At 35.8% G+C, this 21,676-nt stretch overlaps 1 protein-coding gene across 3 annotated transcripts in view; it reads left to right on the plus strand.

Annotated features, from left to right (window-relative positions):
- Positions 1-21,676, plus strand: part of B3GNTL1 (UDP-GlcNAc:betaGal beta-1,3-N-acetylglucosaminyltransferase like 1) — a 159,134-nt gene that overhangs the window by 96,248 nt on the left and 41,210 nt on the right. For all 3 annotated transcript variants that reach the window (XM_039335837.1, XM_039335836.1, XM_039335835.1), the window contains exon 8: positions 11,886-11,981. In XM_039335837.1, the coding sequence (XP_039191771.1) occupies positions 11,886-11,981 (96 nt within the window). The remainder of the gene's footprint in view (positions 1-11,885; positions 11,982-21,676) is intronic.

Raw genomic sequence — 21,676 nt, forward strand, 5'->3', positions numbered from 1 at the left:
TTTCTACTTCAATTTCTTTACTGACTGTGGAATATTAGTTTCTAAGAGAGTTAGTTTAATCCTTTTTCTTTTTCATCCAGGTAGTATATACTATGCCACTTATTGTCACACAATCACAAAGCATGGCAGTTATCCCTGTAGATAACAGTTGGCAAAACATTATTTTCTTCAAATGTTTCTCTTTTTTTCTCCAAATGTATCTTGTGTTGTTGTGGCTGAATAGTGAAATTTTTGTTCAAAACACTTTATTCCAGAAGGTTACACACTTATCAAGTTTTTCTTTTACGCACATTAAACAGTTACTTTTATGATAAGTTTGAAAGAAACTGTAATGTGAAAGTTGGAAGAAAGATTTCATTTTGAAAATTCTCTCGTGTAGTTCTTTATTGTATAAGCAGTGCCATATGTGGACAGCTATTCCAACCAAACTTGTAGCAAGTTGTTTGCAATTATCTGTGAGTTCTGATTTGCAGATTGGACTAATTTGGTAGAAATATTAGCAGAGGTGGGTTTTTTGATAGTTTTCCAATCTTGATTTGATTTGCATAGCCTAGTGTATTTTCGATTTTCCTAACATTTACATTTAGGAAATTATTAGTTGAAATACAGTTGAAATTACTAGTTAATTTATGTACCCTGCAGTAGTGGGGATTTTGAATTTATAATTCCAAATAATTAATTATGGTTCATTGTGAAGTGTTCTGGGATTTGTAGTTCAACAACAAATGACCAATTTAATTTTATTTCCTCTTTCAGTTAGAATTAAGAAGTTTTATTGAAATGTTCTGCAAACTCTCATATTTTTATAAATTCATTTATTCTAGGACCTATGCAAATCTAAGGAAGAGTTGTAAACTGCTAACAAATGTGGATGATACTCCATAGAATGAAATTTACTATAATATAATTTTCTACTGTGGGAGAAAATAGAGATTTCTTCCAAATAGTCTCTTGCTCACAAAAGTTTGTGGTCTGAAGTAAATAAAGATTCTGAAGTGTTTCTAGGAAGCTAATAGTAATGCTGCAATTTGGGGCAGCAGAAAAACAGAGCTCTATTCTTTAGGAATAAAATTTAGCTTAACCACACAACGAAACACTGAGTCCTGTTGGCTGGGCTTTGCCTAAGAATAACATAGCTGAGGTAGCATATATCCAGATGTTAGTAGTAGTCTTTGGAACTTCTAAACTGAGGAATAAATGTCTTAATGTCCATTATATGTTTTTCTATGTGTTTCACACCTAATAAAACATTCAGAGGTTGCCATGAATACTATCTAGAAACCTAGGTAGTTACACATGGCTATATCGGTGACAAAGACATATTTAATCATGCAAAGAAAAAAGAAATGAGATTGGGATTTAAAATGCTGCTTATGTATTCCTGATTGTCCTTTGTCTGAGTGGCTTGAATGATTTTCTCAATGATATGTAACATGTGGTACCCCTCCAATAAAGGAATGATGCATTTTTTCTCAGTGTGTTACATGCCAAATGTGCTTGTACTGTACAAATTTCTTCAGAACCTATGGAAATCCTTTAAGCCACAAAATCAAATTATGGTAACCAGTAGTTGCTTGGGATTGCTGGGTGTTTGGATACTGCATAGCAAGCCCAAATCATCACTCCTCCACTACCATGCTTGACGGCTGGCATGAGGTGTTTGTACTAATATGCTTTGTTTGGTTTTTGCCAAACATGGCACTGTGCATTATGGTCAGACATCTTTACTTTGGTTGTGTCTGTCCAAGGGACAGTGTTACAGAAGTCTTGTGATTTGTTTAGTTGCAACATTTCAAACATAAGCCATGCTGCCATGTTCTTTTTCGAGATAGGATGAGTTCTCCTGGCAGCCTTCCAAACAAATCACACTTGTTCAGTCTTTTTCTAATGGAGGGTTTTAAGAAGACACTGGATAGTCACTTGTCTGAGATGGTATAGGTTCTTCTGCTTGAGCGGGGGGCTGGACTAGAAGACCTCCAAGATCCCTTCCATATCTATTCTGTTCTGTTCTATTCTATTCGTACTATACTGAACTTTAACATTTAACATGCTGAGACCTGAAGACTTTTGTGTTTTTTTGCAATTTCTCTGAGCATTGCACGGTCTGACTTTGATGTGACTTTGCTGGGACCTTCACTCTTGGGAAGATTGGCAACTGTCTTGAATGTTTTTCACTTGTGAATAATCTTCCTCACTGTAGATGAAGTTTTGAGTGTTTGGAAATGGCCTTATAACCCTTCCCAGATTTATGGACAGCAACAATTTCCTAAGATCATTGCTAATATCTTTACTCTTTGGCATTGTGTTAACACACACCTCAGTGCTGGAGACCAGCAAACTCTTAAAATTTCAGTTTTTATAGAGGAAGTCAACTTGCTGATGATTAATTAATCAAGGGCATTTGATTAATAGCACCTAGCTGCTACTTAGTTTCTTCATACCTATGGAACGTCTTCTCATTTTGGCTTTCTTTTTGTACTTTTAAGAAATGCTAAGGATCAGATGATTTTTACTATGTCCTGATATGCAAAACCATAGAATTTAAAGAGGGTGTACTTACTTTTTATGTAGCTTTGCAGCCTCCAAAGGAGATGAATGGTTTACATATGATGTAATAAATGTGTAATCTTATGAAGATTAGGGTTTGTTTGGAACGTGATAGATCGACAGTTTATATTGTTTCATTTTTATTTTACTGTGAATTAAATCCAAAAGAACTAGGAAGTTTTGTTACCAGTAATATGTATAAAGAAAGTGAAAGAATCAAAGGTGGGAAGAGTGATAATGACAGATACCTTAATTAATAAGGGGATAATTTTTAAAAAGCAGAAAAAAAGAAAACCATAACACTGGCTGTATGTTCTGTTTAAAAAATAGGCAAGTTTTATCATGATTACTTGCTTGATTTAAATGTGTCAGACTTATTTTTACAATGAGCATAATTCAGTTTCATTCATTTTGTTGGCTTTATAGTTCTTTATTCACTTTTCCCATTTATCCCTAAACATTTTATTAAAACATTACCTATAGTTTATCATGTATTGGTTATTTGAATAAATTTATGAAAATTGTGCTGCCTCTCCTGCTTCATGTTCACTGCAAATTTCCATTTAACACGTGTAGTTTTCTATCTTCTATTATCATCCACATTTGCTTTCCATATAAACCTTTTTTCATTTTTCCTTGTAATAAATGGTCAAAATATTTAAGTATCTTAAGTCAAATATTTTAGAATTTGAATACCATTATTATAATTGTTTTTATTATCATGACAATAGTATGAATTTTGCTAGAATTCCAATTCTGGGATAATTTTGATTTATGAACTTTGAATATCACTCAGTTTTAATTTTTTGCTTGCAGCAGTGACTTCTACAATAATCATAACTTTTTCTTGAGTGCTACTCAAGGTAACCTAGCCAAGATCAAGGTGTTCTTAATTGAATTTCACCTTTCCCTTTTCTGCAGTGACCACCAAGCTAAGCAAGCACATATGTGAGTCTGTATTTCTGTAAGCCTGGAAAGTTAGAGGAATTAGACCACAGTGCTAGGCTGATGGATCTCTGTAAGCAGTAGCTCCTCACCAGAAAAAAAAACACTCTTGGATTGAAATTAGAAATTTCATATCTGATTTCTTTAAGAGATTTTAAATAGATACACGTCATTTTTTTAAAAAAAACAGTTAAAATTAGTCTTCATTTAATGATGGTAATTGGGACCTGAATTGCTAAGTGATGCGGTTATAAAACACAACATCATGTGAGTGCACCATTTAGTGATGGCAGTTCCAGCACTTCTGGTTGCCATTGTTATGCACAAAGTCACATGGTTACTATTTGCAACTTCCTGCTGGCTTCGTCATTGACTTTGTCGGGAACCAGCAGTGAAGGTTACAGTGATCACATGATTGTGGGGATGATGCAACTCTATAACTATGAGGCCTGGTTCATTTAGTGTCACTGTATGTTCGAATGGGCACTGAAAGTGTGGTTGTTAAGTGAAGACCACCTGTACTCTTGGCCACTCCCAGAGTTTATGTCCTTTTCTTAAAAGGTCAGAAACCTACTGGTTGTAGATTATATGCTGAAAGGGAACTCTGTTCATTGCTTTGTGTCTGAGATACTCATTGTATAAGAGAGAGATATATATTGTTTATCATCAGTGCTAGTCCTGATGATGTTGTCTAGTTTGGATAATGAAATATCTGCAAGAAAACAATCAAGCTTAGAGAGCAACAAGGACCCCTGATGTTAATTAGCTTCAGTTTTTCACATTATGCTCTTGTTCTTATACAGAAGTTACTGGTGAAATCAGATTTAGATATGCAATTCTTAAAAAACAGAAAAACGTCTTGTTAATTGCAATAGAGTAGCTTTCATTGCAGTTTCAGTTTGCAGTTCATAATCCTGTACATATGCCAGTACAATGTGTTGTTTTCAACAGGATTAGCAGGAAACCAATAATAAAAGAAAGTTTTGTTACCAGTAATTTTTGCAAGCAATGAAATCAGACACCCACATACTGCTTTAGTGTAACCATTTGATATAAAATGCACTAAAAGAAAGCACTTGGTAAGTTTTCTCTGAAGCTAGAAAAAACTGACCGAGAGACAATTTGTTTAAAAAATGACTTCATATTCCCTAAGGCAAGGCAGAAAATGGAGAATGAATTCATTATCTTACTGGATCTACACCTACGGATTAATTCATATATCAATTCATAATGCTGTTCTACCAGTTTGTCTTGCCGCCTTCAAAAATTGGCATAGTTTACATGTGTAAGAGTGTCTTAGGCACTTCTCATGAACATCACGCAAAGCTAGAAAGTTCCCATGGCTCTAGGGTTTGGCAGTAACTGTCAAGAAATGTTTGGAAGTTTGAGATGCTGGGGGAGGTGTAATTCCCACCTTTTGAAAAAAAGAGCTGTGTAGGTTTTGTTCCTTTTGTTCCTTCTTTCTGGGTGGGATGATTGCAATATGATTGCAAGTAATTGTAATAACAGATTTGCAGAAGACAAAAAAAGGTTGAAAACATTTGTTCCGTCAATTTTGTTTGTAGATAGTTTATTTGTTTTAATATTTTAGTTGTTTATGTAATTTTATAGATGCACATTTAAACTTTGTACTCTTTAATAGATTTTAGTATATTTCATCTGTTAGTTACTATATTTTATTTTGCAAAATATATACCCATTTAGGGTGGAATACATATATATTAAATGAGTAATTAACTGGATGTAGTTCTGGTTTTTTAAATTAGATTTTTCTAATAATATCATGAGTTTTTTTTATGGTAAAGGAAAGCTGGATATTATGACTTTGCAACCCAGACAAAAGAGGGTATGGTTTCTTCTGTTGGGTCTGTTCATTTGTTTTGTTGAAAATACATTGCCAATTAATAGAGTCTGTTAACATATACATTTCTCAAGGTACTTTCATCAATGAATAGCCTGGTATATAATAACTTCTCTATCTTATTGTAGGCTAAATATAATAAACCTAAACTAGTCCTTTCCCATTCTAATACTTCCAAATGTACAGTTTAAGGTATACATCACTCAGAATTTCAGCCAGTGTGTCTGTTGGAGAGAGTTGTCCTCTCATTCATGATTCATAGTATGTCTAGCTAGTATAACTACCCCTCCCTACCTTCTGTTCCATCACAAGTGTTTTTATTCATAATGAAATATTTTGGGACTTAGATATTCAGACTATTGTAGAAGATTCTGAAATGAAGGGTAATAGCAGTTTGATGAAGTACATCAATATATTTAGTGTGCAGTTAGACAGTTGGGATGTTTTGTTTTTGAAATCTTCAAAAATGTAGTTTCTCTTATATGTCTTTAGTTTCCTTTTTTTTAGTTTCTGGTTATCTGTTTTGTTGTTGTTGTTAATTGCAAAGTCATGTTCGACCCATCGTGACTCTATGGACAACATTACTCCAGGCCTTCCTGTCCTCTACCATCTTCTGGAGTCCATTTAAGTTCACGCATACTGCTTCAGTGACTCCATCCAGCCATCTCATTCTCTGTCGTTCCCTTCTTCTATTGCCCTCAATCTTTCCTAGCATTAGGCGCTTCTCCAGTGAGTCTTTCCTTCTCATTAGGTGGCCAAAGTATTTGAGTTTCAACTTCAGGATCTGGCCTTCTAAAGCTACCTGTAATTTTCTATGTTTAAATTAATTATTTCTTTTTCTGCCTGCTTCTTTCCATATATTTTCTTGAAATGAAGAAATTGAAAGAAAAGAGATTTAATTTTAACTTACGAATGTTCAGGTATATTGTCTATGGAAATTCTCTATCATCCTGCTCATGGTTGTCCCAAAAGTGCTTTTTTTTCTGAAAGGAAAAAAACTCAAACAATCCAAAGTTGCTTCTGAAAAAAAAATGTTTGGTTCAGGAGTATTGATCAATTCAATACCAATAAATTTATTTGGGGACTCAAAGAAAATAAATAACTTTACAAAAGGGAGCCCAACATTTCTGATTACTATAATATGTATTCCATACTCTATTAGAGAACATTATTAGCTACAGGATTTTTTTTATTATTGTTAAAGATAATGATAGGATTCATATTCTTGATTCTGCTAAGCTTTAGATGCACCTGTAAATATGCAGGGATACCTTCTGCCCTTTTCATGTTTCTTCTTTCCAATTGCAAAATTGGAAAGAACTCTGGAACTTGGATTCAGAGTTTAAGAGAATGCTATGTGTTTTGAAAGACAGAGTTAAATAACACATTTTACCGTATATTCCGGAGTATAAGACGACTTTCTAAACACTTAAAATCTTTGCAAAAGTGGGGGGTCGTCTTATACGCCGGAAAAATATTACTCAGCAAGTTTTCTCTTCTCCCCCCCCTCTCTCTCACTCAAAAAGAGTCCTAGGGTTATTATTAAAACCAGCCGATCAACTAAAGATATCTCTGAGAGTACGATAGGCATTATCTGGCTGTTGTGACGGTAAGATTTCCTGGAGGTTTAATCCCCATTCTATAATGCTACATTGCAAACCGTCTCCTCTCTTCTTCCCTCCCTTTTGCATCCCAATTCCTTGCCCACCCCTCCAGAACTGCGGATTGGTAGTGGCCATCCCCTGATTAATTCATTCAAAGGAAGTAGAAAGGAATGGCCCATGTAATGGGGAAGGGGGGAAAAGAATTGTAAGGTGTTTTTTTTTATATAATGAAAACAAACCTAAGCATCTGCGTCCATTCGAGGCACTTCTCAGTGCTTCTTCATGCAAGCTTTTCAGCGTTTACCTCTCACTGCCGGTGAGAGTAGCTTGGGGGAGGCGGAGCTTATGGGTCTGGAAGGGGAGGGGTGTCAGCTAAATTCCTCTCGGATTCATGAAGCAGGAATGGAGTGGGAACAGAAAACAGCTACACAATCCTTTTGCCTGTCGACTTCCACCGAGCTTATGCAAGCAGTTTCTCCCCCCCCCCCTAAATAAACTTGCATGGTGCATTTGTGATGTTATTTATGACAGATCCTGGCTGGTCAATCTGGCTCCCATCTATAAGTACTGTAGTGCACTGAGTTTTAATAACAAATTAAAAGGAAAGCATTTACTCCCCCCCCCATTACCTGAAAAGGGGGCAACTTATCACATTTATGGAAATGCAAGTTTTCGAAGGGCGAATGCCTTTCTTACTTAGTTTATTAACTGCTTCCTTTCCTTCTTCCCTAAACATTCTGGCTGTCTCCAATTTCATTCTTGGTAGTGTTGCTTTAAAAAACTGCTGAGAAGTCCTTTTGCAGGCAGGGCAATTTTCATCAAGGTGTGTGTGCGATTGACAAGGCAGAGCCTTTGACAAACAGGCAGGCTTTCTGCTCACTCAGCTTGGAGGGTGGAAGACTGAATGGAGGAGATCCCTGCGTGCAGCCTGCTTGCTCCAAGCCAAAGCTTGCTACTGGGGGGAGAGCAATGGAAGGGACCCAGGGAGTCACACGCATGCCTACACGTGCACGCACACACCCTGAGCTACTCATTTGGACTTACAGGTGGCCAATGAGAACTCAGAAACTGTGCTCCCTTTCCCCCTCCCTCATGGAATTAGCTTGTCCATTTTTTCCCTAGGGCCTATACAGGAGTAGGCAACCTTGGCTCTTTTATGACTCATGGACTTCAACTCCCAGAATTCCTGAGCCAGCATAGCTGGCTCAGGAATTCTGGAAGTTGAAGTCCATGAGTCATAAAAGAGCCAAGGTTGCCTACCCCTGGCCTATAAGATGACAGGAAGGGTTGGGCAGGCAGGGAGAGCTGATCCACCCAATCCAAGCAGGCTTTGTATACAACAACCAGCCAAGGTTCATCACTTGCTGTGATTGGCTGGTTGTTGTATACTGGGTACATACAGTACAGCACCAGTATCTGTACCAGTTCATACAGTACAGCACCAATACATACAGTACAGTATACAAATGTCCAATAGTCAAGACCCCATCATGGCTCCACCAGCAAGAAGAAAGAAATATGAAGCCAGTTTCAAACTTAAAGTTGTAAACTTTGCCATGGAACATAATAACTGCGCTGCTGCAAGACAATATGGAGTTTTTCTGCTAAGTACCTTTATGTCATAAGCATTTGAATTAAAATTACCATATTGAAATCAAATCTGATGTTTTTTAATTTTTATTTGGTGTGCGTTGAAAGAGGGGTAGTCTTATACGGCGAGTATAGCCCAAACTCTATATTTTAACTGGAAAAGTTGGGGGTCGTCTTATACGCCCAGTCGTCTTATACGCCGGAATATACGGTAATTGATTTGGTCAGAACAAGTCACTTTAACATTCATGCATTATGTAGTACTCAATGCAACGACTGAATGGAGGAATGGAATGGTAGTGATACTCAAAATGGATATTGTAAAGTATGTGCTTAGCTATAACCAAACAGACAAAAGGAATGTATCTATTAGAAATGGATATTCACCGAACATTTAAAATGGCTTTTAAAACTAAGCAACATGATAGCCGAAGGACAAAAGCCTTGGATAACAAGGACATGATAACTGAATACAGACTTTCAATATCAAACAAAGAAAGGATGAGAAACGATATCTCAATCAAGAATGTCAACAAATAAAGGAAAATAAGAGAACTTTTAGAAGATCAGAGAGATAATTGGAAAATGTACGGCTTGGGTACAACTATCTAAGACTGCTAGTGGAAATAAATGATAACAGAAGCAAATGAGTTTAAAACAAAATAGAAAGGCAACAGTGAAACTGTATACAATAAGGATTTTTAAATGACTGAAATATTTATTGAGAGAGAATACTGTATATTCAGAAACTAACACCAATAGAAAGTAAGTATCAACTATTCAATAGGAAAGAAACAGATGCAGATGGAATTGCCACTGAACTTTTTAAAGCTTCAGAAAGACAAGTGGTTAAAATGCCAACAGTTCTATGTGAATAAATTTAGAATAAGACTGTGTGGCTGAAGCAATAGACAATACTATTGAATATACCTGTTCTGAAAAAAATTGGCATGGCTGATAACTTTTGCTTCGTCGAACCGATACTGTTTGTTATTGGTGTGACTGGAAAAAGAATATACTGGTAGGTATGGAGTGAAACAATGATGTATATTCATCTGTTATACAGATAATATAAGAATTGGAGCTACTCATAATTGAAATCTCTCTACTGTGTTATCTTATATATGATCCTAAGGCTGCTTTTCCTTAGTGATCTTTCAGGATAATTACTCTTCCTATAGTCTCAATATTGCCTTTATGTCCTTTATACTAATTCTATTTATAATGATTTTAGAAACTATGGTAAACCTTGAAAACAAGATAATAAGAATGGCATATACAATGTTGCTAGGGATAAATGGTTTAGGTATGTTAAATAATTAGAATTGCTACAGAATTAGACATTTTCTTTTTATAATGTTTTGCCTTACAGATTTGTAGAACATTAGATATGGAATATGATTATTTTTCTTGCAGCCAAAACATACAGTGAATGGGATTTCAAGAAGAATAAAGGAGGGAGGTGAATCATGTATTTTAAAATTAAATTACAAAGTTAGTTTATAGATGAACTATATTGTACAGATCTGGCATCCTAGATGATGGCTGTTGGGTTAAGTTCTTTTTTTTTAAAAAAAATACTACTTTTAAAGAGCATTTTAAGAATATGTAGGGAAGTTGTAATGGAACAAGGGAACCAATGAAAGAATCAACACTGCAAAAATATGGCAGAATAATAAATGGATAGTGGTATTGTATGAATCACCTGTACACTGTGAATGAGCTAGGTTAAGTCCACAAGAAGCAGCTGGAAACAACTAATATATGTCTGTGTTTGCTTAACTCATAAAAGTAGCTTTAGATATAATACCTAAGACAGGATGCACTATGCTCCTTTAACTTCTTGACAAGAAGATTAGTCTGCAGACATGTTGGACATTTTGTCTTATATTAATGGAAAAAAATAGATTTACCTTACATAATCCGGATATTCTGGTTTATTTCAGCTCTAGGTTTAAGACATACTTGTTTAAAGCAAAAAAGGCTTTGTTGGTATAATTCACTGAAACTGTCGTTCAGAAATATACAAATCAAGGGTCACGTTCATTTATTTTCCTAGATACTAGTTTGCCTCAGTTTTCTGTGTAAATATTTAGGTTAATTAAATTTGCCAATATTTCTATTCATGTGTGCCATTTTTGTTCTTATTTTATAGAGGTTACTTGGACATAAAATAAATTTTACTAAATACCAATTGCCTAAGGCTGTTACAGAGTCATTCAAATACTTTCCACTTGATTTTGTTCTAAGACAGCACTTTCCATTAGTCGTTAATTTTGTCATATAATATATAAACAGTAAAATTACAGGTGTGCTTCGTTTTCAACTACTTTATTTCATGTTTGTGAAGTTTAGTTCTTATGGGAAACTCACTACATGCCATAGAACAAGATGTAGATTATCACTAAATTTTCTTTATTTTAATCTAAGAAACATGACAAGCTTCAGATGCAAGAGCTACTTCTAAATTACTGGCAGAAAATGTCAACAGCACTTTCACTAGGGAGTCCATTAAGCCCATTATAGAATATCACATATGAATAACAGCCCATATATTGGGGTCCTTATGAGCAGCATGGTGGCCTAGTGGTGAAGACACTCGTCTCGCACTCGAAAGGTTGAAAGTTCAATCCTAAATAGCAGCAGACATTTCTCTCTTAGGGTGCAAGGAAAAAATATTTGCTGCAGACTCCACGTGGTGTCAGGAAGGGCATCCAGCCAGTAAATGCTCAGCTCTGTCTAGTTGCCCCAACTCTACCCCAAATTAAGGGTTCACAGGGTTGTAAAAAGAGTTTTATATTGGGATTCCTTATGTTTTTGACGCAAATGCATAAATTTTTAATAACAAAACCAAGATCAGATATTGCAAAATGCATGATCTCAGATTTGTAATCTGAGTTCCTGAGTTCAGTTTTGCTTTAGTGTGGAAAAATGATTATTTTGGGAATATGTTTCATTCCTGACTTGTTGATTTTGTGATCTAAATGGTGTTATATATAGCCCATCCTTTAAGTTGTTCTAAGGAGAGAGATAAAGGGGAAACACAGTTCATGGAAAAGTGTTTATTGCCTCCTTCAGTACATTCTATCAGTTAACAATATTCTTTCCCACTGCAGCTTTGTAATGAAATATTTACAATTTATTATAGTATTCATAGCATTTCTTACTTGTCCTGAAATATTACTCAGTTTTCTTAACAAAACAACCCTTTTCTTTCAAAAGAAATACTTACCTGACTTTCAGCCTTAGCAGAGAAGAAGTATTGGGTCCTCAAATTTATTTCTTATGAACTATGCTTCTTTGAAAAATAATAGGCTATTTTCTCATTCTGTTTCTAGGTTTTCACGTCCCATGGACCAACAGTAATCATGCCAACATGGTTCTGTTCTCGGGAATGGTTTTACCTTGTAGGAAGATTTAATGAAGGAGGAAAGGTACGTAATATGAAAAGGAGAGCATAACCTAACTATGGGAAAGATTGATTTCACTCTTTCCCAGTTGGATGCCCTCCAGATATGTTAGAAGTACAGTTATGAGAATCTCCACCCAGGAGTGCTTTTGGCTAGAAATTCTGTGAGTTATACTCCTAACATATCTAGAGGGCTCTAGGTTGGGAAATCTATGCAATAATATCTCAAGAGATGCTTGCACCAGGCGATCCTAATCACTGTTGAAGTTCAAACATTTGACTGAGTTATATTTAATTAAGAAATTAGCCTGTTTTCCAAGTGCCATTGATAGAGGAACTAAGCAGCACAGATCTATTTCTATGGCATTCTCATCGACTGAATATGTGCCATCAAATTGATGTCACCTCTTAGCAACCACATAGATAGATTTTTCTCCAAGGCAATCTGTCCCCAACCTGGTCCTTCAGCTTCTCCAGTGGAGCACCATCATCACTTTAATTCATGGAATTAGAAAAAGCACAAAAAGGAATGTTAATATGATGCTATTTGTTCCATTATTTGTGAAGACATTAGTGCCAATCTGTAGTGACATTCTGCAAACACATAAGGAACATCGGCTTTTTTATAACAAGTACCTCTAAATTTTTCCAATATTAATACAACATTTTAAATATTTTGCCTAGCACTGAACCCTGTGACTTATTCTGAGACACAGGCCCTGAATGACATTTGAAAGAGACATCACAAAAAAATGTGAATCACAGCTTCTATTTGAGAATTGACTCAGAAGGTGCTTGCATAATACCACATTTATACATTTGGAATTGTTTTGAATGGCACCGTTTACTAAGTGCAGTGCAAAGTAGTGTATAGAAGTGATGTCATACATTACACATGAAATTTTACAATAACATATTCACTTGTTATATAAGATGGAAGAGTTCTGTGTGTATGTTGTTACATATTGCTGTTCTGCAAATGAACACAAGGTGAGTTATAATTTAAAAGATAGATAGGCAGATGTAAAAAATACAATTTCCTCAAAAATATAATTCAAGCTGATAAGAGGAGCACCTCTCCAGCTTAGTATTAAGTTATTGTCATGGAGTTCCCTGTATGAAAACAGAATTTCATAGGTTGATGATACTTGCATGTTTCCATATTTGCATACTGATAAGAAAAAAAGCATAGAAGTCTGAAGGATAAAACATATAAGGAACGGTTGCTGGAATTGGGTATGTCTAGTTTAATGAAGAGAAGAATGAGGGGGGACACGATAGCAGTGTTCCAATATATCAGGAGCTGCCACAAAGAAGAGGGAGTCGAGCTATTCTCCAAAGCGCCTGAAGGCAGGACAAGAAGCAACGGATGGAAACTAACCAAAGAGAGAAGCAACCTAGAACTAAAGAGAAACTTCCTGACAGTTAGAACAATTAACCAGTGGAACAACCTGCTTCCAGAAGCAGTGAATGCTCCAACACTGGAAGTTTTTAAGAAGAGACTGGACAGCCATTTGTCCGAAATGGTGTAGGGTTTCCTGCCTGAGCAGGGGGTTGGACTAGATGACCTCCAAGGTCTCTTCCATCTTTATTATTATTATGGATCATCGCACAGTCAGCCAGATGTTCAGTCTGGATTTGGCATTTTGTCTACCTATCGAGTCCTTACCTAGGACCTGGGATAGGCAGATGTGGATGTTTGATGGTATTACAGATATCATCGCAGGATGGAAGCAGTTCCTAGTAAGGCCGCCTTTTGCAATTGACTAATAGCGAATTTGTCCATGCCAATGGTGTTCAAGTGGTGCTCCAGTTGTTTTGGGATTGCACCCAAGGAGCCTATTACTATTGGTACTACCCTTGCTTGCTTTTGCCACAGTCTTTCTATTTCTATTTGTAGGTCTTTGTATTTTGTTATCTTCTCCAATTCTTTCTCGTCTATTCTTCTGTCTCCAGGCACTGCCACGTCCACTATCCAGACTTTTTTGCCTTTCTTATCAACAATTGTTAAGTCTGGGGTGTTATGTTGCAGGTGCTTGTCTGTTTGAATTCTGAAGTCCCAGAGCAGTTTAATTTTATCATTTTTCTATGACTTTCTCTATTTTATGATCCCACCAGTTTTTGCTTACAGGCAAATGATATTTTTTGCAGATCTTCCAATGCACCATTGTTGCTACTTTGTCATGCCGCTGCTTGTAGTCAGTCTGTGCAATCTTCTTGCAACAGCTTACCAAGTGGTCCACTGTTTCTTCAGCTTCTTTGCATAGGCGGCACTTATTGTCTTTGCTGTCTTCTCAATTTTGACTTTATATGCATTTGTCCTTAAGGCTTGGTCTTGTGCAGCCAGAATTAGTCCCTCAGTCTCTTTGTTCAATTTTCCTGCTCTTAGCCATTGCCAGGTCTTGTTATTATCTGCTTTCCCAGCTATTTTTTTAACATATTGGCCATGTAGTGCTTTGTCTTCCCATTCCTCTATTCTGTTCTTCATTTGGTCTTTCTTGTAGGCTAGTTTGGTCTCTCCAGTAGTCAGTAAACCTTCCTGATATATAATTTCAGTGCATCTTCATCATTGTTCTTCAAATATTCTTCCAAAGCCATTTTTTCTTCTTCAACTATCTGATGTACTTGTAGCATTCCACGCCCACCTATTTGCCTTGGTAGATAAAGTCTGTCAATGTCACTGCATGGATGAAGGGCATGATTCATTGTCATTATTTTTCTGGTCTTCCTATCCATTGCTTTTAGTTCTGCTTGAGTCCAGTCCACTATTCCAGCTGTGTACCTAATGACTGGGATTGCCCAGGTGTTGATTGCCTTTATGGTATTTCCTCCATTGAGTTTGGACTTTAAGATCTTCTTCACTCTCTTGATGTATTCACCTCTAATCTTTTTCTTGACTTCAGTGTGCTTGATGTTGTCAGCTTGAAGGATACCCAAGTATTTGTAGTAATCTTCCTCATCCAGACTCTTAATGTTATTTTCGTGGGGCATCTTGATTCCTTCAGTTTTCACTATTTTTCCTTGTTTGATAGTAAGTGTGGCACATTTGTCCAAGCCAAACTCCATAACAATATCTTGGCTATATATACGGACAGTGTTGAGCAGCGATTCTATTTCAGATGATGTTTTTCCATACAGCTTCAGATCATCCATGTAAAGGAGGTGGGATAGTCTGGCAGATGTTTTTGATGTTTGATAGCCATGTCCTGAGTTATTCAGTATTGTTGACAGAGGAAACAGTGCAATAACAAATAGTAATGGTGATAATGAATCTCCTTGAAATATTCCTCTCTTGATATTAACCTCTCCCAGCTCTCACCATTGATCTGCAACTGTGTCTTCCATTGTGCCATCGATCTTTGCACAAATTTTCTGATGTTTCTACTGACTCCTGTTATTTCTAGGCACTTTATTATCCAATCATGTGGCAGAGAGTCAAATGCCTTTTTGTAGTCAATCCATGCCACATTCAGGTTGGTCTTCCTTCTCTTGCAGTTTTCCAAGATCATTTTGTCTATTAGGAGTTGATCTTTTGTTCCTCTGCTATTGGGGCGGTTTCCTTTCTGCTCAGGTGGAAAGAGATTGTTTTCAACTAGATGCTGTTGTACTGCATCAGCTACCACACCAGTTAGTAATTTGAAAGTTGTTGGTAAGCAGGTAATTGGCCTGTAGTTGCCTGGTGTTGCCCCTTTTGCTGGATTTTTCATTATTAGATAGGTTTTCCCAGTTGTTAGCCACTTTTCAATTTCTCCTCCTTGTAGTATATTGTTGAACTGCTTGGCAATGAATGGGTGTATAACAGTTAGATGTTTCAACCAAAACCCATGCAGTTCATCTTTACCTGGTGCTGACCAATTTTTGATTTTCCTTGTTTTTTTTCCTACCATTTTTGTTGTTATTACTAGTTCTTTCATTTCAACTTCTGTTTTATTTGCTTTTAACCAAGCCGCATCCTTGTTGTATTTCTTTGGGTTATCCCATATCTGCTTCCAGAACTGCACTGTTTCTTCCTTGTCAGGTACTGACTGATTCATTGCAGTTTCTCCATTGATGGATTGGTAGAAACGTTTCTGATTGGATTGAAATTGGCGGTTCTGCCTATAGTTTGCAATTCAAGCTTCATATCTACTGATTTTCTGGCTATAGCTGTTATTTGTTGCTTTATTATTTCCAGTGCTTCCTTGATCTTCCTTGTTTCTAAGTGGTATTTCTTGATTAGGTATTCTTTGGTCTTCTTGTTCTTCAGCTTCTTTTCTTTCATCTGTTCTAGCTTGCTTGCATGTAACCTTAACTTGCTGATCTTATTTTCTAGTCTAACGTTCTATTTTTCTGGTGCACTGTTTGTTTGTTTTTCTTCTTTGTTGATTTTGCATCCCAGGTATTCAGTTATAACTGCAGCTGTGCTGTACATTAGTTGGTTTGTTTCTTGCAGTGAATTGGTGCTTATACTTGATATTGCAGTATTTGCATCTTTTAATGCTTGTGCTAGCTTTTTCTTTGGAACAAGCTTCAATGCAGGCAGCCTTATTCTGTTGTTTTTGTGCTGTTCTAGATGCTCAGTTATTCTTTGTTTCAATTCTTTTATTTCTTTAGTTAGAGGGTTTTGTTCTTCCTGAGGAAGAGGTGCCTGGTTTCCAAATTATTATTATAATTATTATTATCCTATATCCAACCATCCATGGTGACTCAAAATAGAAAAGTTAGAATGTGAATTCTCTTTTTTTGACCTCTTGAGAAGTCTGCTTTGTTTGCACTTTCTTCCTTGGTTTTTAATACTTACCTATACACTTAGATTCTTGTAATAACAAGCTCCAGCATAATTTAATGATACCCGTATTAAAGTAATTGGCTTGAAAAAGAGCAAAGAGTGGGAGAGGTTAGAAGCCCACAATAATAGAGGGAATAGATATACTTTCTTCAACTGTTTTTTTAAGTAAAGCACTTTCCCTTGAAAGCTGAACAGAATTAAAAAACATACTTATACACAGCTTTATAGAGTTATACTAATAAAAAGTCTGAAAGATGTTTAATGGAATGATTAAGTAAAAGAGGCTGGAGTGAAAGAAGCTATGGATAGGAAAAAACGTTAGGTGCAACATTTGTAGTGAATAATGTGTATATAGAGAAAAGGAAATAATTGTTAGGATTAAAAGAGGCAGATAAGATAGAAATAGATTCTGTTGGAAATGAAAATAATGCTTTGGAAGTAGGTGAAGACCGCTATAAACTAGTCCTCTGACAATTCATAATATGTAATTCTAAAAATTTCAGAATAATTTCTTTTCCAACATGCCCCTCCCTTACATCATTTTCTTTACACCAAGAAAAAGTGAGTTTTGGTATCAACACTAAGATTTTACTGAAATTTATCAAAATAATTGTATATTTTATTGCATTTCAGAAAATATATCAGCATCCCAGAAAGAGAAAGTTTAATGGAAACTGAAAAAAATCTTTAGATGTGTTTTGTTCTTAATTTTGTTTCATTTGTTGATAGTGTCAAGGAATAAATTGAAAAGAGAAAACTATATAGCATATGCTTCTGTAGGAATTACAAGAAAAATATTAGAAGTTAGAAAATGAATATTTGCAATTAAAATGAAAGTAGAGGTTTTTTGTGGGGAGTGGTGGAATGCAAAGATATTAGATTCATTTTTTTTAGTAGCTGAATTAAAATATTGTAAGGTTGCCCAAGGATTTGTCTAGCAGCTCTGGGGAAAAATAAAGACAAAATGCAGACTCTGGTATTTTTGGCACATCATGGGTAAAACTGAACAGAGATCAGTTCTTGAGCTGAGTCCAAGATGGAGTTTTTAAGCGAAATAAATTATGCTTCTTAAACAAGCCTTCTTAACAGCATACCTTAATAGTTTGTTGCTAAGCTTGCTGGGGTAATTAATCCAATCCATTGCTTGATCTTTACTCCTTTCCAAGTGTACTGTGGCTGCTCACATATTTTTGTTTCCGAAGATTAATCCTTTAACTTTGTTTTTCAAAACAACCAAGTAATTACAATTTTATTACAAATTTCCTGCTTTGAGATTGGACCAATATGATTTATAGGCCTATCAGGGCATGACTCTTGGGCTCAGCCACAAAGCTAGGAAAAGGCTTAACTGGATTTGTATGGTTTGGGAAAAGTCTAAGGCTAAGCATTACATGAATGAATGGTCGTAACAGGTTTTATAGAAATTTCTTTGGTGGCCGCTCTAGAAAGAACCAGAGTTTTGAAACCTCTATGAAAACTATATATTGTTCATTGGCCTCCTTATGCATGCATATGTCTGTAAGCAAACAGAAAAGTAGTACCCTGTGATCTGTTAAGGCAGGGGTCTTCAAACTTGGCCCTTTTATGACTTGTGGACTTCAACTCCCAGAATTCCTCAGACAGCGTACCTGGCTGAGGAATTCTGGGAGTTGAAGTCCACAAGTCATAAAAGGGCCAAGTTTGAAGACCCCTATGTTAAGGAATAATACAGATAAGTGAATTCAAGATGCAAATATTTGAGTATTATGGTGATAACTGTTCAGATACACATATCATTTGACCTGTGTTCCTTGACTGTAATGGTGTTTTCGAGGATTCTGCATAAAAGGGACTGTGACTTGTTCTAAAAATCAATATTATGCTGATATTTTTAATTCTATCAGTCCCAATTTAATGTGCTTTGTATTCTGCTAAAATGAGCACATTTTCTCAGTAAATGTCCTTTGGGTCAAACTTGCTTTAAAGAGTTATGCTTCTTTCTGAATAAGTGTTTATCCTTATCACAATTAAGATATCAGTAGCAGTACAATATACATTTTTTGGGGGGTTTCTGAAGATATAACTACCAAACTGTTCTTTGTTTCCTTATTAGAGTAACCATGCTTTTCAAATTTGTAACCTTTTTTATTTGAAGTGGGCCCCTTTCCATTTTGGCATGGAAATATATACATATTTTAAAGTAACACTTCCATACATTGGTGCCGAAATATAGCACAGAACATTTAAATCACAGTATTCTTAATTATGGAATCTAGTGAAAGTAGTAGTTGGAATGGGGAAATATGTAAGCACTGGGAATGGAATATGGTATAATAAATTCTACAAATATGCATGTGGCAACATATACACATACATCGACACACACACAAACCTGAGCAACAGGCTGCTCTGTAATTAGAACCAGGTGGTTAACTTGACTTAACTTGGAGCATGACATGAAGAACAGAAGCCAGGTTAAATTTTGCCATTGACATAGCATCACCACAATGTTGAGCACAAGGGAAAAATAAATCTCACTAGAATGTAGGTTGAAAAAATGGTGTTTTCTTTTTCTGGTGGTTATGTTGTTTTTCACATTCCCACTGCAATTATTCATTATTCTCTGCTAAATTCTTTAATACCCTTATTAGTATACCTGATAGAAACCTATGTTAGACACTTATTTTTGGCATCAAATTATTGCAGAGGTTAATGGAAAACTGCAGCTGAGTCATTACACAGTTCTTCCTACCCAACGGCAAAAAATAAGCAGACTTTTTCAATCAGTAGTGTTGCATCTGTGGTATCTGAGGCTCCTATAGAAACCAATTCTTATATGTCCTTTCATACTTACTAGTTGTTTATCTATTACATGCACTCAGAATAATATCTTAATATTAGGTCTCAGAGAGAATCATGCACCTGAATCATGAAGACTTTCAAGAAGGGATATTACCAAATCATCAATGGTCAAGTATTTCCAGGGTAATAAGCCAAGAAGGCCCTTGAATGATAAAAAGCTGGACAATAGGCCCGATTTATACAATTATAAAATTCTTTCAAATTGAGCTGCTTCTTTGAGTTTAAATTAGGTCATGTTAAGTTTTCCAATTTTCCTTGCTTCTGCCTTTGCCTCTTGGCAAATATGAACACTAAGGTAAAGGTGGAACTGAATATTTAAGTTTAGTTTAGTTTAGTTTAGTTTAGTTTAGTTTAGTTTAGTTGAATAATACTTTACAGATCCTTTAAATATTTATACAAAAGGCTTTGGAATGCAAAAACTGGTTAGAATTTAGTTTTAAAAATTATAAAAATTTCAAGATATGTTGTTAAACTGTGTCAGTTTCCTGGTGGGAGGTTCTTTTAAATACTTTGAATCATTTTTTACTTTTTTCTGTATTGGGCATACATCTATCTATCCAAAACTAAAATCCCATGTAGTAAAGACTGAAGAGAAGACTTGGTCATTTGATGTAATTATTTTGTCTTTATTATAGAATAACTAAAATCAAACAAAATACAACATATTATACTGTTGAATTTTATTTAAATACTCTTCATTTAAAATCATTTAACTTTACTCTTTAGCTGGAAAGGATCTTGGAGCTGCTTACTTGTGGGCAATAAAAATAAAGCATAAAATATAAAGAATGAAGTGGGGAAACAATTTGTTAAGCAGCAATTTGTAAATTAAATAATTATTCTTTAGACTATTACGAAACACTTTACAATGCAAAAGTAGTGTGTACAACTGAGAATTCAACAAAACAAAATGTTGTGCTTTCTATCTCCTCCTTCTGAAACTCTCTGATATAAATGCTTATAAAATAAGCATTTATAAAAGTCTTAAATGCTTATATACAAATGCTCAAAGCTTGGGGAACAAACAGGGTGAACTAGAAGCAATAGTACACAAAGGACAGTATGACATAGTTGGCATAACAGAAACCTGGTGGGACGAAACCCATGAATGGAATGGACTGATGGATGATACAAATTGTTCAAAAGAAACAAGTCTACAAAAAGAGGAGGAGATGTTGCACTATATCAGTGGTTCTCAACCTTTTTAATGCCACGACCTCCAACCGGTCGTAAGTCGAGGACTACTCAACCGGTCGTAAGTCGAGGACTACTCAACTGGTGCAGTACCGTTTGCAGAATGGGACTTTTGGCGGGCTCAGCAGGGCAGAGACAGCCTGGACAATTCCTATTGGCTTTTGAAAGCCAATAGAATTAGACTCTATTCAAGTAAAAGGGAGTAGCACAGCTAAGGAACAGGGGGAAAAAATGGCAGACTGCGTTGTTTGGCGACCCCTGATGGATGGTTGTTCTACCCCAAATGGGGTCCCGACCCACAGGTTGAGAACCACTGCACTATATGTAAGAGAACACTACATATCTGAAGAAATGCACATGATCAAAGATAAAATATTTCCAGAATGTATATGGGTTACTATAAAAGAGAAAAAAAGTGACATTACCATAGTTGTATATTACAGGCCACCCAACCAATCAGAAGAAATAGATGAACTCTTTGCCAACCAGTTAACAAATACATGTAGGAAGCATACTACAGCAGTAATGAGAGACTTCAACTATCCAGTTATCAACTGGGAGACAAACTCTGCAATGAGTGGGAGATCAAACATATTCCTAACCAACCTAGCTGACAACTTTGTCACCCAAAAGGTGGAGGAGGGAACTAGATGTAAAACTATACTAGACTTAATCCTTATAAATAGAGAAGAAGTGATAGAGAGAATCAAAATTGCCAGAACCTTGGGTGAAAGTGACCATGTCATACTGCAATTTAATATAATGCAAACACTAGCAATAGAAAACAATCCAATCAATGTCTTAAACTTCAAAAGAGCCAACTTTAACAAACTCAGAGAGAACCTAGGAAAGATCCCATGGATGAAAATCCTAAAGGGGAAAACAATCCAAGAAGCATGGGAAACCCTGAAAAATGC

This window comes from Crotalus tigris, unplaced genomic scaffold (genome assembly GCF_016545835.1).
Source record: "Crotalus tigris isolate CLP2741 ecotype Arizona unplaced genomic scaffold, ASM1654583v1 scf7180000017662.1067850, whole genome shotgun sequence".
NCBI classification, from domain to species: domain Eukaryota; kingdom Metazoa; phylum Chordata; class Lepidosauria; order Squamata; family Viperidae; genus Crotalus; species Crotalus tigris.